Raw genomic sequence first — 17,854 nt, forward strand, 5'->3', positions numbered from 1 at the left:
ATCATGTATAATAGTGAATGAGGCTATTTTCTGTAGAGCCCTGCCTCACTTGTTGCAGAAGTTGTCAAGCTTCAACCATTCAGGCTGAAATGCAAGGTTTTATAAAGAAAGACCAATACCTGCAATAAGAATCTTATAACAGAGCCCAGGGTAACTTTAACTATAGGTATTGCTACTAGCTCTCCCTATTGTATATTGATACGCCCAAAGCTTCCAGAGGACTTCCATCCACGTAATCAGTATTATACTTGTCCCTTACTTTCATGTTTGTTTGGTTTTTTGCATAGATATGGAAAGACTTACTGAGAGTTGAGATAGCACTTGAAGAATTAAAAAGGCTCCCAAGTAAGCTTTTTAATCCTTGACAACTCTGCCCCATTAAAGTGTGTTTAATAATTTGGAAGTAGACTCAACACTAGTTGTTTTATTTTCTTCATGTGCTTATATGATCATTCAGTTGTACCCTACAATGTATGTGATGTAAAGAGACAAGACCCTCAACTGCTATCTGTAGAAATTACATGGGTAGAGGTAGAGTGTGTGTGTTAATGTTTCCTCATTAATTGAATAGTTGGCTGGAGTAAAATGTACCATGTAACATAGTGTTTTGTTCTTACAGAGGAGATAATAAAGCCAGATGTGTATTTTGAACAACTTGTTTTATACTACAAAGAAATAAAACCATCATAGGGCAAATTATTTTAAATTCTGTAAACCACGTAAGCCATTGGGGAAAAAAGTATCTGAGGAGAAAAGGAAAAAGCCTACTACAGTGATGTGTTGCACAATTATTGAAAAGGTTTTCCTATTCAATTCTAGGCAAGTTTTACATAGTGTTTCAAACACTAATCCTATGTTACTATCAACGATCTATTTACAAAAAGCACATCACCAGTTGTAAATTTTTTTGCTAAAATGAACAAAAGTACAAAGTACAATGCTGATATGATTCCCAGTCTCAAAGTCATTATCATTTATCCTATATATAAAACATTATTTTCAAAAACAAGACACTTTCAGAGAGCTAGCATAGCCCTATGAAGCAAACTTGATTTTTGTAAAGTAGCCAGTTATCACTTTATGTTCATAATTATTAGTTTAACTTGAAGATTCATCTGTTCATACGAGCCATTCAGTTGCTATGAAGTTTCATAGCTCATTGCTGACAAACTACAGCCAATCTTCCATCAGCCAAAGTAGCCAGAAAAATTCTCCTAATAAGGGAGACAAATACGCCCACCAGTGGCTAAATGCTTGATTGAATTTTGCAAGGCAAGTCTTTATATAGGTGTTGGTTTTGCTGCATGAACACATCCTGTGCAATCCCTGTAGCCAAAGCTTAAACTAGGGCCATGCTCTTAAAGGACACAGTTCTTATGATAACCCAAGGAAGTTCCTGCCCCCCAAAAATCCAAGCCAGTTCAAAATGTGCTAAGCTGCTTTCACTTGGCAGTTACTGTGCATATCTTACAGGTCCTCTCTTTTTCAACACACAAAACTAAATCCTGAGGCCTCAGCATATACATCCATCACTCTAATCACAGAGTTGATTATCCACAAGGGTAGTACAGTACTATACAGTAGTGGAGTCACCCTTGAAATTTAGATTCCTGCATGTTTCTTGAACTTCTTGTCAAGGTGTTCCAGGAAAGGCAAACATCTACATTTTCTTCTGCTGGACCATACAAGTAAGATCTATAGCTTGGCTGTTTACCCACCACCAGAGTTTGGGCTTTTACTTTGTGATTTAACTAGCTAGAGAAGGTGGTTTCTGCTGGATATTCCAGCAACCTGCAAAACTGGACTGCCTCTCCTCTAAAAAAAAGGCCATTATAGACCTCTTAACCACTAAAACATGGCCTACCAGTCAAATAAAGAAGACTGCCCAAATCTACACCATAAGAAGTTTTCTGTTTTTAGAAATTTTGTGCTTTAGTTTCTCAAAACAGATTAGCAGCCCTGTTTGGAAAGTAAAAACAAATAAAACAATGTTGACACATTTCATTAGTATATGAAAAGTGGGCTAGCAAGCTGATGCAGAAATCCCCTGAGTTCACATATAAGACTGGAGATGTCTTTGTAACTAAGGTCTCAGGAACAGATAGACATAAAAGTACTCCATTAGATCACAGCAGCTGCCAGGTTAAAAAAAAAAAAAAAAAACGATGTTGGCAACACCTAGAGATAGACAGACAACCCTTAAACTGGCAAAAGTGAACCATTTATAATCCAAAAGCAGTAACTGGCTACTTTTACATAATCTAAGCAGGAGGCCTCGCCAGTTCTTCAACAGAGGATTCTGGGTTTACATATTAACTTGCTTTGCTTTTACTATGGCTATCTGGATGATTTGTGAAAATTGCCCCTACATTTCAACTAAGTTATTCACACCTTCTTTGCAAGTCACTTGTGTCGGCTGGGCATAAGTTTTAGAGCTGGGCCTGCCCAGTTCCTCACGGAAAACCTCTCTCTGAAAGATTTACCATTCACATTAAATACTTAGAAGCATCTTCCTGTAAAAGTCTACTTGTCTTCCAAACAGCATCCAAAGTAGTAGCAATTAGATCTCAGGTGTGAAAGTATCTCATTGTATGTTACTAGACAAATGGCACAGCAGACTACCCATTCCTTCACCTGAGAAAAAGCAGTAACCATGGCAGGTTTTGGTCAGAATGCTTCAGTTTCACATCTCCCGATTAGTATTTGTTGATGCCAAAGATTCTTACACCATGAAGCTGTGGCAACTTGGGGATAAGCACACTCAAGAGAGAAGCTGTGTTTAGGATGAAGTGTGCTGGATCATACTTGGTATAGAAGCTTGCCAGGAAATACCTGCGGAAACAAAGGGAGTAAAGAGAGCTGACAAATCTTGGTTTTTGTTAAATGAAGAGAATTTTTAAAAATTGTAAAGTCATCAGGAGACTAAAAGGATTCAGGGGATTCGGGGAGTGGGGTAAGGACAGATCAGAAACATTTCTCCTGCTTTAAGATGCTTTTATACTTTCAGCAAATTATGGCCCCAGTATCTTTCTCCCACAACCCTAGGGTCAGGGTTTTGAAAAGCAAAAGCTAGATTTTCCCTCCCCCACCCTTTCAACCTGAGGTCCTTAAACTCAAAAGTTACAAGGCCAGCTGAGAACTCAGGTTTTAAATGGCACAAGGTGTTATTAGTTTTATATTTTAACCTAAATCAATTTCTCATAAATATTAATTAAACTCAGTGACAAGGCATTTGAAGTCCTCTAAAGCAAAGAGGACACTGAAGTTGAGTATAGCTGTGATCAGTCAGCAAAGTATTAAAAAAAGCCTGCAACCCTTGTGATGTTTCCATTGCAAGTTTGCTATTGTAATTTAGCTAGTTGACAACCAGTTCAACTGGAAAAGTTAGAGAGCATGCCATAGATTCCAGCTTATTGCCAGCTATCTCACACTTTTATTGAACCTGTATTCTCACCCCTTTTTCTGCTGTTACAGTCTACTTCTTTGCTAAAAAGAGCCACAAAACAAAGTGATATTGTGAATTTGGGGGGGGGGGGGGGTATTCTTTGCCTAAAGTGGTGTAATGGAATGTTTTTAAATATTGTGCCAGCCAGGGCTTGAAAAATGCTCTTGCATTCTTGCCATGTCTTGCAAGTGGTAGGCTTTCCCTGAAAAAAATGGAGAAGATGATGACATCCGTTTCTGTGTAGTAGTGTTAAAAATTTAAGAAGTTTCTTGCCCAGATGATTTTGAAATAGCTTTCTAAATATGAACCAATTTAGAGTTCTCCTTCCAAGTCTGCAGGCAGCTCAGTGCTGCTGCTGCTGCTGCTAACACCTTTTACAAGCTGTAGAAGAGGACAACTATAGCAAGTCTCTGAGATGTTTTATTGCTGCAATTTAGCATCCTGAGGATAGAATCAGGTCAATTTCATTCAGCTGATGCTTAGAAAGTCTATGAACAACAAGAGGCAGGTATTGGACTAATCTGAGGTTGGGAGGAGGGGCAGAAAAAATGAGTCTCTGGGATGGGGCAGATTGGCACAGACCTCATTCCCCTTGAAGGCTAGGGAGGAAAAGGGCAGTGTGCATCCTATCCCCCAGGAGGCTCTGAGGTGGAGAACAGCAAGAAAGACCTTTTCCCCGAGAGCCAGAAAAGCAGAAGGAAGCTTCAAGTTTTATCAAAAACAACTAGCCATCTTCCATATAAGCCTCTGGGGGCCCTGAGCAGCTAGGAATCCTGGCATGCTCCTTGCTTCTCAGCAGCTGGGGACAAGGATAGGTCTCTCATCAGCACACTGTCTTTGGACCTTGCTGGTGGCTACTTATCACTAAATCTGGCTGCTTACTAGTAGATTCAGTCCTTGGGCTACTAGGTGTCTGATTAGTTTTTCAAATGCGGTGTAGGACATGATCCTGCAAGTGCGGCTTAGCACTTTGTAGGATTGGTCCCTTAGTACTTAACTGACTTTCCTTCTATTTGCATATTTGTTGCCGTTACAATTCCGTCAACACTGGTTGGGGTATCTGAAGTTGCTAATCAATTGTATTTACACTGTTACATAACTTGTGTAAATAGAAACAGTCCTACTAGCAGAATGCAAAACTGACATGAAGTGCTATGGATCTGACTCATTAAGAAGTATGGCAAAGTTCATAGAAAATGTGAGATAGGCACTTTTGATGCTTACAAAAGATAAAATCACAAATGCTAAGACTCGAGTTACTGTTTTCAGCATGCACATGGTACTTTATGAGGAAAATGTACTGTTAAGCTTCATAAAGAGCCCAGTTCTACAGACCCTTTTGCTTTTTAATATTTGCTAAATTGGGCCTCTATTTCAATAATGGGGTTCAAAACTGCATGGAAAAGAATGACTGTAAACTAATTTAATCTCCAAACACATGCTCTCTAAATCTATCAAATAGAAACAAAAATAAATTAGGAAAAAGATTTAACAGATGTAAACTATCACTAATTGATTAATTGAGGTTTTTATTCCAAATATATATATTCTATTAAAATTCAAGTACACACACACACACACACACACACACAAGGTAGAATCATTCTAACAGTTCAGAACTCACAGAATTATTGGAGAGATTGTGAAGAATTTTCGTGAGGATGTAAATTGTACTCCATAGTCCAGTTGCTCCCAATGTGTTAGCAGCCTGGCTTTCCCCTGGTCAGGTGTTTCAAAAGGAGTTCCCTTTACTGCATGTAAGAATACATACATTCCCTGGGGAAAGAAATTTTTGTAAAAAGTGGCATTAATTATTATTATTATTATTAATGTTTTGCATTACTGTAGCCTCTTCAGGGCCCCATCAGAGATCAGAGCTATATTGTGCTAGGCACAGGTATAGGCACATAGTAATAGAGTTCGTGCCATGAAGAGCTTGCAACCTGGACAGACAAAGCATAGAAACAGGGAGAAGGGGGCATGAGGGCTGAAGGAGAAAGACACACAAAGAAGTGAAGTGACTTGCTCAAGGTCTGCAGGTCAATTGCAAAGCCAGGATTAGAACCAAAGTTTCCTGGTTCCCAATCTCATGCCCACTAGATCAGTGCTTCTCAAAGTCGGGCCGCCGCTTGTGCAGGGAAAGCCCCTGGCGGTCCGGTGCAGTTTTCTTTACCTGCCGCGTCGGCAGGTTTGGCCAATCGCAGCTCCCACTGGCCGCGGTTCACCGCTCCAGGCCAATGGGGGCTGCGGGAAGCGGTACGGGCCGAGGGATGTGCTGGCCGCCCTTCCTGCAGCCCCCATTGGCCTGGAGCGGTGAACCGTGGCCAGTGGGAGCCGAGATCGGCCGAACCTGCCGATGCGGCAGGTAAACAAAGTGGCCCGGAAAGCCAGGGGCTTTCCCTGCACAAGCGGCGGACCGGCTTTGAGAAGCACCGCACTAGATTACACAGCAAAGATTATATGATGGAACAGACTGTAAATAAGAGCTCTAACAAGTTCAGAGCTGCTAATCAGTAGTCATAAAACACAATATTAAAGTCAGTAGTGAAGAAGAGAATGTGATGAAGCCCCCTTGGTAACTTTTACCCTACTCTAGGGATCCGCAACCTTTGGCACGCGGCCCGCCAGGGTAAGCCCCCTGCCCGGCTGGAACGGCTTGTTTACCTGCTGCGTCCGCAGGTTCGGCCAATCGCGGCTCCCACTGGCTGTGGTTTGCTATTCCAGGCCAATGGGGGCTGTGGGAAGCGGCGGCCAGCACATCCCTCGGCCCGCGCCTCTTCCCGCAGCCCCCATTGGCCTGGAACGGCAAACCGTGGCCAGTGGGAGCAGATGCGGCAGGTAAATAAACTGGCCCGGCCCACCAGGGGGCTTACCCTGGCGGGCCGCATACCAAAGGTTGCCGATCCTGGTCGAGTTAGTAAAACGAGCCCTTGAATAGAACTATGCTCACACTGCATTTTTAGGACAGCACCCTTTCTTAAGATCGCAATCTTTACATGATCTGCCACTATCTAGGGAAAAGTCTTAGGCTACATCTACACTACAGGGGGGAGTCGATTTAAGATACGCAAATTCAGCTACGTGAATAGCGTAGCTGAATTCGACGTATCACAGCCGAGAATTATTTTTCAAGGGTCTGAGTGGGCAAACACTTATGCACATTTTATACAAATCAGTACCACCACTGAATTACTGCTTAAGTGTTTTCAGGATCTGGGTCAAATATTTTAATTATAATCCTGAATGAAAGTCCACTGAAGTCAGTTATCTTTCTATTGCCTTCAGTGAGGGTTGGATCAAGCCGTGTGTGAAGATAGGGGTTTCTTTTTAAATTATGCAGAGCTAATATAATCCCTTCTTTCAAAATGTAAACAAGAAACATAAAGCCCAGCAGATGTTTCCATCCTAGTATTGTGTAAAATGCTGTATTTTTTTTTCTGTTGCCTCAGAGTTCTTCAACTAGATTAATAGCTAATACCAGGGGGTTACACACAGAATATGTTCTCCTCAATGTGTGCTACTCTCACTAATATTTAAGGCTTATCTACTTACAAATAGAACAGAGTGCATAGCTATTATCATAAATGCCAATTGGCTTGCTTTGTAACATTCTGGTTTAGTTTTCTAAAAGCTTTTAAAAACATTTTAACTGTTTCCCCGATTCAAAGGCTTTTGGTTGAACACTAAAATCAATAATCCCATCATTTACCTTCTCTGTTTTTTTGCCCTTGTTAAAAACAGTAACCTATTGTTCCTTCCACTGTAAATGCCTAACACTCTGGATTGTGAGTAAGCTCACTGCAGAAGATAAGACAGTTTGTTTGGCCACTTAGGATTTCATTGTCTACACAACCGAGAGTCGATTGTATCTTTCTCCTCTTCTATATCACACAAACATATATACACCTCTACCTCGATATAACGCTGTCCTCGGGAGCCAAAAAATCTTACCGTGTTATAGGTGAAACCGCATTATATCGAACTTGCTTTGATCCACCGGAGTGCGCAGCCCCCCCCCGGAGCACTGCTTTACCGCATTATATCCGAATTCGTGTTATATCGGGTTGCGTTATATCGGGGTAGAGGTGTACGTACATACATAAATGCCAGTTAATTTCTTAATGTATGTTACAAGACAGAGTTCTGTACTCACCAGATTGTGAATCACATTTGTTAAGGTCCATGCAACAGGAACACTGAAGAAGGGAATGCTGAGCAAAACAATATGAAGCATACCAACTCCAAGTGCATATGTCAGCCACATTCCACGACTGTTCATCACCCTGGTGTTTGGATTTACCTCACTATGGGCAACTCCTACGTTCATTTTGTTCTATAAAAATAAAATTGTATGAAGACTGATATCACAGGATTCATATATTAGAGTGGAAGGCAGCAGCCAAATGGCATTCAGCACATTTCAGAAAAAGGTGTATGAGATGCGCATATGAGAGGTGACCATCGTTGGGGAACGGAGGGCAAAGAGGATATATTAGGCAGTGAGAATAGTGCAATCCGTACTCTTATGAAAAGCCTCATATGTTTTTCATTGTCAATGCAAGCTGGTGAGAGCTCAGTTCTAAGATGTCAGATGAAAGACACATACAGTAAACTTGAATTCCATGCAGTTTACTGTCTCAGAATGAAAAAGGAATTAGTTGGTCCTCTGATTTCAGGGACTCTAGGTGCCATCCCCTCAGTCTGACAAGTAGGACTATAGTTCCTTTTCTTTTACAGATGGCCCCTGACCAAGAGACCTCCTAGTCAAACTCTAATTGTTAGTTCTATTTTCAGTGTATATTTAAGGTAAATTGTGTTTCTAGTCCACATGCTGATGCTGCCTCTCCCATGTTGGGTGCTGAGGCTGGGCAGGGATAAATGGGGCAGAAGTGATTTAGTGCGATTGACTTTTTTTTTTTAAACCCCGTTTGGTACCATGCTGCAGTAAGGTAGCAAGCTTACTTTCCAAGCTAGCTAGAGCCTTAGAGAACAGTACAGCACAACTGTAAAACAGAAACTTCACATTAAGATTTGATTAATGAAAAACCAGTTACAGAATGTTTAAAAGCAAAACAATTCCCACCCTCCGTAAGAAAGGGATAGATAATAAGACAGAAAATATCATATTGCCTCTATATAACTCCATGGTATGCCCACATCTTGAATACTGCGTGCAGATGTGATCGCCCCATCTCAAAAAAGATATATGGGACTTGGAAAAGGTTCAGAAAAGGGCAACAAAAATTATTAGGGTGTGGAACGGCTGCCGTATGAGGAGAGATTAATAAAACTGAGACTTTTCAGCTTGGAAAAGAGACAACTAAGGGGGGATATGATAGAGGTCTATAAAATCATGACTGGTGTGGAGAAAGTAAATAAGGAAGTGTTATTTACTCCTTCTCATAACACAAGAACTAGAGGCCACCAAATGAAATTAATAGGCAGCAGGTTTAAAACAAACAAAAGGACTTTTTTTTTTCCACACAACGCAGTCAACCTGTGGAACTCCTTGCCAGAGGATGTTGTGAAGGCCAAGACTATAACAGGGTTCAAAAAAGAACTAGATAAATTCATGGAGGATAGGTCCATCAATGGCTATTAGCGAGGATGGGCAGGGATGGTGTCCCTAGCCTCTGTTTGCCAGAAGCTGGGAATGGGTGACAAGGGATGCATCACTTGATGATTACCTGTTCTGTTCATTCCCTCTGGGGCACCTGGCATTGGCCACTGTCGGAAGACAGGATACTGGGCTAGATGGACCTTTGGTCTGACCCAGTATGGCCGTTCTTATGTTCTCTTCACATATGCCTCACATATAGTGGCCACGGCTACAGTTAATCTGTTTGAAAAGCCATTTATCAAGTTAAGTGTTGCTCAATTGTTTTTGCCCCTTCTAGCTTCATCGTCACACACAATTTACCAAAGAGAGATCAGATTCTGATGTCACACCTACCTGAATCCAGAGCAAACCCAGTGAAGCCAATGGAATTAACTCCAGATACAGTCTTCAGGGTAACAGAGATTAGAATCTGGCCCCCGGAATTTTAAAACGTTTCAGAAGACAGTGAGTGTCCCCAGGCCTGTAAAATGGTTTAGTTCTTGACTACCTGAATACAGAGTTTTTAAGGCAGGCTCCAATCGTTGAAAGGAGGGATATCTATCCTTCCATCATATACTAGCAATGAGTTCCCTGTTAAAACAAGAGGCCAGCTACTCTATATCCCAACTGAGAGGCAGATACGGGTACAACCTTTTACTCCCCCCCCCGCGTATCATGCATCGTCGCTATTTTGCTGATTGCGGCATGGGAGATTACACACACACTCTCTACAAAGCAGCTTCACTCACAGACAATAGCCACTCTAGATCCTTACTCTAGCTACCTGCATTCTGTGTGAATCTGAAAACTTCACCTTCGTTTCGTTTTCTGGTCCATCGTGGCCAATGTGACATACAATCAGGGCAAAGGCAGACCTCAAAGCCCGCAAGCAAGCTAGATCCATTTGCTGCAGGGCAGAGATTTTGCCGCAGGGCAGAAATCCCATGCACTGAAAGGTAGGAGCCTTTATAGAAAAACAGGGGTAGGCCCCTATCCAAGCCCCAGTGCAGGGGCCTACTGCTGCTTTGTTACCGGCGGAGTGCAGCTCTCTTTGTGGGGCCCTTTGGATCTAGGTTGTACACAAACCACCTCGCACAACTACGGCAGCCCCCTTTCCCCTGGGCACAACCCTCCTCCCCGCTGCTCCGTCCGACCCACAGCAAGGGGGGACCTACCGCCTGGGCTCGCCTCCCCTCCGCGGCGCCGAACCGATCGCCCCGCTGCCGCGCTCGCCTCTCCCAACCAGCTCTCCGGCGGGTTGCCCGCTGCGGAGCGCGGCGCTGCTGCCGTACACGCCAGCCGCCCAGTGCTGCAAGCTGGGGGAGGCGGGGCCAGCAGCGAGGCAGGGCCACCGCTCCGCCCTGGGGCCTGCCGAGCTCCGCGCTGCAGAGCGCTCCGGAGCCGGGACGCGGGAGCTGCGCACGGCGGGAGCGGCAGGTAATGGAGCGGCGCTAGCTTGCAGGCGCTGATGGGCGGCACTGGGTTGCTCTTTGGGCCGGAAGGCGGCTCTAGCGCAGCACGTGCAGCAGTGTTTTGTCTGGGGTCGCTGTTTACCTCCGCCAGGCCACAGGTAACAGCGGGAAGGGAAGAGACAAGTGCCTTGGCCTGGCACCGGGGGAAAGGCCGGCGGCGAGACTTCAGGAGCCTGATGTTCAGAAACGCCGAGCAGCCTCTGCCGAGTGTAGCGGGAGTTGTGGGTCTTCCCTCAGCTCCTCTGGAAACGAGGCCTGAGGTGAACAACTGGGTGGTGCTGTCACATCCCTCAACCTCAGCAAGGCCCAGGGGGTGGCGAGGAGAGCACAGGCTGAGGGGGGCACGTTTCATTTACTAGTGCAGGGAGTTTAAAATGACATTGGATTGTTAGCTTCACTGGTATTTGCTGTCACTTCATTTGTGTAGTTCCACATTTTGATGTGAATAACGTACCACAGTACAAGTGAAATGATACTAAATTGTGAGATAAGCAGGTAAATGTGGGTTTAAAAGAGGAGAGGGTAGGGTAGGGGAGAGGGTGGGGTAGACAATGCAGTAAACAGAGTTTTTTCAGGGTCAGCCTGAGACCAAGAACTAAGGACCATCACAAACCTTCACCAATTTTTTTCTCCAGGTAATAGGTGCACTTCTTTGACCTGCCTTCTCTAACAAACACATAGCAGCATCTATATTTAAAAAACACTCTACTGGAAGGCACTCAGACACTATGGTGATGGGTGAGGTATAATAATCTGTATAGACTAGAACAGGCTAGGGACTTGAGAGAGGCCTGTGTGTATGGTTAGTTTTTGCAACAGTTTTTCCAAAGCATGAAGTTTTCACGGCTGTAGTGATTATCTTAGAAGTAGATATACACTGTATTATCAGCTAATGTGGTAACAACTCCTTTCCCCTTCCCCATACACATACTGTTAAAGTAACATTATGGTTGAAATTTTCCATGCACAGAAATCCAGAGATTCAAGTTTATGACCCTCACAACAACTGTGATTCAACCAGTTTCCACATATGCCCTGCTTTGGTTGAGTGTGTATGGCAGGGGCAGGCAACCTATGGCACGCGTGCCGATTTTCAGTGGCCCTCACACTGCCCGGGTCCTGGCCAGTGGTCCGGGGGGCTCTGCATTTTAATTTAATTTTAAATGAAGCTTCTTAAACATTTTAAAAACCATATTTACTTTACATACAACAGTAGTTTAGTTACATATTATAGACGTATAGAAAGAGACCTTCTAAAAACGTTAAAATGTATTACTGGCACGCGAAACCTTAAATTAGAGTGAATAAATGAAGACTCGGCACACCACTTCTGAAAGGTTGCCGATCCCTGGTGTATGGTTTAACCACCAGAGTCCAGCTCTGCCACCTTTTGATCTTTGCCCTTGTCCTATGAGATAAATTATCTTGTCTTTTTTATTTAAAGACTGACTACTCTTAATGAACAGGCAGAAGGATGCCCAGGTTGAAGGGAGGTCTCTGTGACTGATACATAGAGACCAGTCCTCTTTCCACAGCCCAGTCCAAATGCCCTTTTCTCTATAAGGGCATTGGTGTGGAGGAAAGAAACCCTCCGTCTAGGGCAGAAGTGGCAAACTACGGCCCGCGGGACCCTCCTGCCCGGCCCCCCGGTCCCTCCCCTGCTGTTCCCCCTCCCCCGCAACCTCAGCTCACTCCGCCACCGGCGCAATGCTCTGGGCAGCGGGGCTGCGAGCTCCTGGGGTAGCGCAGCTGCAGAGCCCAGCCTGACCTGGTGCTCTGTGCTGTGCGGTGGGGTAGCTGGCTCCAGCCGGGCGGCACGGTGCTCTGCCTGTCCTGATGCTCTGGGAGGCACGGCTGTAGTGCTGCCAGCCACTGGTACTCCAGGCACAGTAAAGGGGCAGGGAGCAGGGGGGGTTGGATAGAGGGCAGGGGAGTTCGGGGTGGTAGTCAGGGGTGTGTGTGGACGGGGTCAGGGCGGTCAGAGGGTGGGGAACGGGGGTTGAATGGGGGCAGTCAGGAAGGGGATTTGGATGGGGTGGCGGGGGGCAGTCAGGGGCAGGGGTTCCGGGGACGGTCAGGGAGAAGGGGTGGTTGGATGGGGCAGTCAGGGCAGGGGTTCCGGGGGCTGTCAGGGGACAGGGAACGGTGGGTTAGATGGGGCAGGAGTCCCAGGGGGGCTGTCAGGGAGCGAGAAGCAGGAGGGTCGGATAGGGGGCCGGGCCGGACCACACCTGGCTGTTTGGGGAGGCACAGCCTCCGCTAGCCAGCCCTCCATACAATTTTGGAAACCCTCAGGCCAAAAAGTTTGCCCGCCCCTGATCTAGGGGCTCAGAGCCGCATTAGAACTGCTCCCATGTCCTTATGGAGCAGTCTATGTAGCCGCCCTCCTTCCTCTTCTCTTCCTCTGAAGTCAGCTTCAGGTAGGTCATGTGGAGCTGGACTCCATGGTGTGCAGGCAGTGTGCACCCTATATTAGATTGTGAGTTTTACCACTATCCTATGGAGTATCCTCTGCATAGAGTCATCTGCTCTCACAGAGGAAGGGGGCAAGATGTGGGGCTGTTGTGCATGAATAGCTATGGCTGAGATCCCTTCTATAGCTCCACCGCTTCTTCTGTCAACGTATACTGTCCCCAGAACTTAGTGCCAGTGATACTCACGGTCATTCAGCAAGCTGAAGTTGGGGTTTTTTGTTTTGTTTTTACATAATCAGCCATGCTAATTTCAATTTAAAACACAGTGGTGAAATATCAATATTTGCCAACTGATGAAGGATAAACTTGGCAGAGGAAATGTTCAAGCGTCTGAGAGGACACTGTAAAATCAGTAGTTAAAAATTATTTGGAATACTTATTGAAATTCTCTGACACTGTCCTTTTTAAAGACAAAGCCAATAATATTATAGTTTGCATGTATATAACAACTTAAATCTTTAAAGAGCTGTATAAACATTAACTAATATCCACTTTATTGCCCTAATTCTGCAGTTATGCATTTACTTTACATGTGAGTATAATTAGCTTCAAGGTGTATAAAGGTAAGTACATGCATAAGCGTTTGCAGGATCAGGATGTTAGATTGTGAACACTTCAGTGCAGGAAATATGTCTTTATCTTTATTTGTAAAGCACCATGTATGTTTTATGGCAGTATGTAAGTGGTTTATAAGTAATAATAGCACCCCTTTGTGGCAGGTATGGTAAGTATTATTCCCATTTTACTGATAAGGGATATTGAGAGACAGAGAAATTAATGACCTGCTTGAGGCACATGGTGAGTCTATAGAAGAGTCAGGATTAGAGTTTTGGAGTCCTTGGCTTCTAGTCTCATGCTTCTGCCCTAGTCCACACTATCACTGAATATGACCATTTCTAACAGACCAAAACCCAACCCTCTGTGGGCCATATTCTGCTCTTAGATTGTACATAACTCCAGTGAAGTCAGTATGTGTTACACCGACATATCTGAGCACAGAATTTGGCTCAGTAATTTTAGGTAGATTTTAAAAACCCTGATCTCAGAAGGGTTAGAAAAAAGAGGGGTTTGTGACTTTCAGATTTTGGCACCAATCCTGGGCTCCTCATGGGCAAGAGGGGTCCACCTATACAGATATGATTGCAGGATCAGGACCATATACTGTAATCATTTAGTCAAGGAACATGTAAGTGCTCACATTAGTATTGAACAGAAAACAAATGTACCTGAAAAGATAACCATGGGACTATGTACTGTTTTGCCCATTGCTTAGTATTACTCTGAATTCTTGCATTGTCTAACGTAGAAGTTCTCTACTGTCAAACTAATGTTTTCTGATATAGGGCCTGACCCTACACAAGATCTCTCCTTGTGAATATATAGTTGGTACTGTTTCCCTAATTGCATGATTCACCCAACTAAATGTAGTCATATTGATAATTGAAAAGTGATTGAATAGAAATGTCATCATGTTTGTAATACAGTCTTTAAATTCTTGTTCTATCATCTCCTTCCATCCAGCTCCTCTGATTCTAAAAGCCCAGGGATGAAGCAGTTGCCAGCAGAAACTGTCCGTCTCCTTTCAAGTTCTCAAGTGATTACATCAGTTGTCAGTGTAGTGAAGGAGCTGATAGAGAATTCCTTGGATGCCAATGCCACAAGTATTGATATTAAACTGGTAAGTCTTCCCTGGTACTAAGTTAGACTTAAGATGGAAAACTGGATGGTAATATACTGGGGAAATTTCTCCTGTGTTATGTAAGGGTGTAAAAGTCTCCTTTTAAAAATATATATCATTTATAAATGTGCATATTTTAATGCTAAAGTTAATGGGCAAAATTCTGCCAGGAGTTACATCTGTGCATCCCATTTAAAGTCACTGGGCATGTAGGGGTGTAACTGAGGACATAATTTGGGCCAATGAGCAGACCTAATGAATTATTGTAAACTTGCTTTAACATGTCTGTCTTTATAAAAACACCAGAAATGACTCTGACTGAACAGTTGCTTGTTTAGAGATTGTTGGCCATACTAGTTTAGTTTTCACAGTTATGGGGACAAATGTGCAAACACCTATACCCCGTTCTTGCAAAGAAAACCACCTGGTGGATCTCCATGCCCATTTAGAGCCCCACTGAAGTCAATGGAATTTTACACAGTTGTCACATTTCACATCTGATTAATAATATGCAATCTTGGCATGCAGTAGAAAAACAAGTATGAAAAACATTGTCACTGGCTATGTCAAAGGCTGTTTTTCAGGCTTTTGTCACAAGAACATTTAACTTTTTATTTTTTCAAAGTCTTCAGATGATACTAGTCAGAACAATGTATTAGTACCTTTTATAATATTTTTTAACAGGATATTTTAAAAGTTAGCATGTTACCTAGAAGAAAACAATGCTTTCTTTCCCAGACAAAAAAACTTGGCAAATAGATCAGTTTTTCTTGATGCAGTAAATTTTTCTATTCTTGAAATATTTCAGCTAATGAAAAATAACACTATTTCTTTGCTAAGTACAAAATATCACTGATTCGTGTTATAAGAACTGGTTTGTTCACAATGTAGAAATCCCAATGTCCTTTCCTAAAAAATATAATAGCTATTTGAGTTATTCCCAAATTGTAAACTCAAATACCAAGTGGCAGACATGAGAGCCATATAATTTCCACCAGCTTCTTGGATTGCTTCCCCTAAACTACAAATATCACCATGTTATCTGAATGGGATTTCAAGCATCTCCTATCTGTGCTCCAACCTCCCTCAAACACTGAACAAGGTGCTCATTTGCACTGTCTGCATCAGTTGAGATGGAGACACAATATTTTCTTATGATCGGTTTATCGAAGGTACTGTCGTCATTCATGCCTCCTGACTACTCATGTTTAGTAGTATCTTACTCCATTGGGAATGCTCATGGAGTACAATAGTATTTCACTTGTGAGTAAGTATATCAGAATCTGGACCTGTTCAAAACTCATGGAGGCCCACAGAAAGTCAATAGGAATTTTCTGTGGTCATTGTATGAGACCCCATCTCTAGTAGTGAAATCAAGTGTACTTCTAACAAGAGGGGTAAAATGAGGAACCCCACAACAACAATAAGAAAGAGCCCTCTGGATCTCTCAGCTAGGAAAAAATAGACCCACTCAAGAACAAGCCCAGCCACTTCTGCATGTAAGCTCATGATCCATGGTGTTGAAGGCAGTTGATAGATACCAAACATCCATACTGGTATTATTATCATTACCAATTGCAAGGAGATCAAATAAAGCCACAAGGGCTATTTCTGTGTCATACCCTCATCTGTAATTAGTGTGACAAGGTTCAACGAGATATGATATGTCTAGATACTGTACGAGTTCTCTTGCCACAACCTACTTAATACTGATCTTAATCAAAAGAAGAAGATTCAAAACTTCTTGATAGTGAGCTAAATTGCCAACATTTTCTTGAGGGGAGGCTGACATCTGATTTTTAGGAAATTTGTATATAACTTTTGCTTAATAAACAATCTGTAGACATTGGTAGTCTCCACCAGCAATTGACCCAATACACCTCTCCTTTGTCCCTACCCTCTCATGCTGTTTCTCACTAGCCACTGGCAAGCAACATGGGTCTGAATTTCAGGTTGTGGTTTATAATTCACCCATTACCCCAGTACCCTCAGTGAGTCATATGGGCCAAAACTTAAACAGAAAAAAACTAATTTTGTCACCTCAAGATATTGCTCTGCTACCATAGATGCAGACAGCTCAGCCCAAAGCCAAAGAAATTGTACTGCAAAATACCTAGTTTCTTTACAACGGGAAGCATTTGAATCAGCAACCCAGTGGAGATGCCCTAGATTAATCTGGATTTTAATAACTCAAAACAAATTTGCTGATCAAGATTTTGTGGAGGCTCTGGAGGGTCTTTGTACAGCCACACATTATAACACCATGGATTCTCATTATTTTGTTTGGATTTTGTGAAAAAAGAATACTTTATATTGACATACTATTTTTATTGGCCATAATTTAAATAAGATTGAAAATATAATGCATGTCCCCAATTACACTAACGTTGCATAGGTTCCAGAGTGCAGCAGAGAACATGAAACTTTTACAAAATTACTGTTCAACCCTTTCCTCTTCCAAAGAATATTAAAGGCCCACTTCCTCATTTATAGGAGTAATCCGTACAAGAGGAGTCCATTACCCTCCGCTCCGAAGAAAATTAATGGCATAGTACTGCAAACCTTGTTCATAGTAGTAATATTTACTTGTTTCAAGGAGACTACTTTGTGTGAGTAAGGATTCCAGTGTAAGGAGGACTAGGTGGCTCAGGTGACAGATACAGTTTAACTCTGATTAACCAAAATTTGGAAATGTCCTAAAATTTGTTTTTTTATGAGCTCTGACTTTTCTGAAATTCCATGTCCTACACTGATGGTGTTTGCCTGAAATATACCACCCTGTTAACGGGGTTGGTGCTGTTGGGAAAGCTGTGGGTCGGTTCTTCAGACTCACTGAGATAGATGGCTTGTTAGTCCAACCAGATACAATGGAGGCGGCAGTTGTCTAGGGCAGCATTTCTCAAATGCGGCCACCAGGGGGTTTTCCTGCACCCATGACAGCCTCCTGGCTAGAGATGGGGGAAGGGGCAAAGCCAAGGGACTCCGAGGATGGACTTCAGCCTCCTCTCCCCCGGCTCCAGCCATGGGGCTCCGGTTCTGGGCTTCAGCCCAGGGGGGCTGGGCTTCAGCAGGGCCAGTCTTACTAGGCGCCATGGTCAAGAGCAGTGGTCCCCAACGCGGTGCCCGTGGGTGCCATGGCGCCCGCCAGGGCATCTATGTGCACCCGCGTACTGGCTGGCGGACGAG

The 17,854-nt window shown here is 43.4% G+C and overlaps 2 protein-coding genes across 2 annotated transcripts in view; one reads left to right on the forward strand and one right to left on the reverse strand.

Moving 5' to 3' along the window:
* Nucleotides 1-640: 640 nt before the first annotated feature.
* Nucleotides 641-10,273, reverse strand: ORMDL1 (ORMDL sphingolipid biosynthesis regulator 1). Its single transcript, XM_029910530.1, has 4 exons — nucleotides 10,220-10,273; nucleotides 7,599-7,778; nucleotides 5,070-5,221; nucleotides 641-2,832 (listed from the first exon to the last, which is right to left on the reverse strand). The coding sequence occupies exons 2-4, from the start codon at nucleotides 7,770-7,772 to the stop codon at nucleotides 2,697-2,699; spliced, it is 462 nt and encodes a 153-aa protein (XP_029766390.1). The 5' UTR covers nucleotides 7,773-7,778; nucleotides 10,220-10,273; the 3' UTR covers nucleotides 641-2,696.
* A 122-nt stretch (nucleotides 10,274-10,395) lies between these two features.
* The window catches only part of PMS1 (PMS1 homolog 1, mismatch repair system component), a 90,665-nt gene continuing 83,206 nt past the window's right edge, over nucleotides 10,396-17,854 (forward strand). The window contains exons 1-2 of the mRNA XM_026647634.2: nucleotides 10,396-10,481; nucleotides 14,512-14,668. Coding sequence (XP_026503419.1) covers nucleotides 14,537-14,668 — 132 coding nt within the window. The 5' untranslated portion in view covers nucleotides 10,396-10,481; nucleotides 14,512-14,536. The remainder of the gene's footprint in view (nucleotides 10,482-14,511; nucleotides 14,669-17,854) is intronic.

The sequence above is a fragment of the Terrapene carolina genome, unplaced genomic scaffold (assembly GCF_002925995.2).
Source record: "Terrapene carolina triunguis isolate 2854851 unplaced genomic scaffold, T_m_triunguis-2.0 Scaffold62, whole genome shotgun sequence".
Lineage (NCBI taxonomy): Eukaryota > Metazoa > Chordata > Testudines > Emydidae > Terrapene > Terrapene triunguis.

Coding starts and splice junctions, on each gene's coding strand:
- ORMDL1 (XM_029910530.1), bottom strand. CDS start 7,772: ATGAACGTAGGAGTTGCCCATAGTGAGGTAAATCCAAACACCAGGGTG. Junction 5,222..7,598: donor CAAATGTGATTCACAATCTG/GTGAGTACAGAA, acceptor TTCTTTCCCCAG/GGAATGTATGTATTCTTACA. Junction 2,833..5,069: donor ACAATCTCTCCAATAATTCT/GTGAGTTCTGAA, acceptor TTGTTTCCGCAG/GTATTTCCTGGCAAGCTTCT.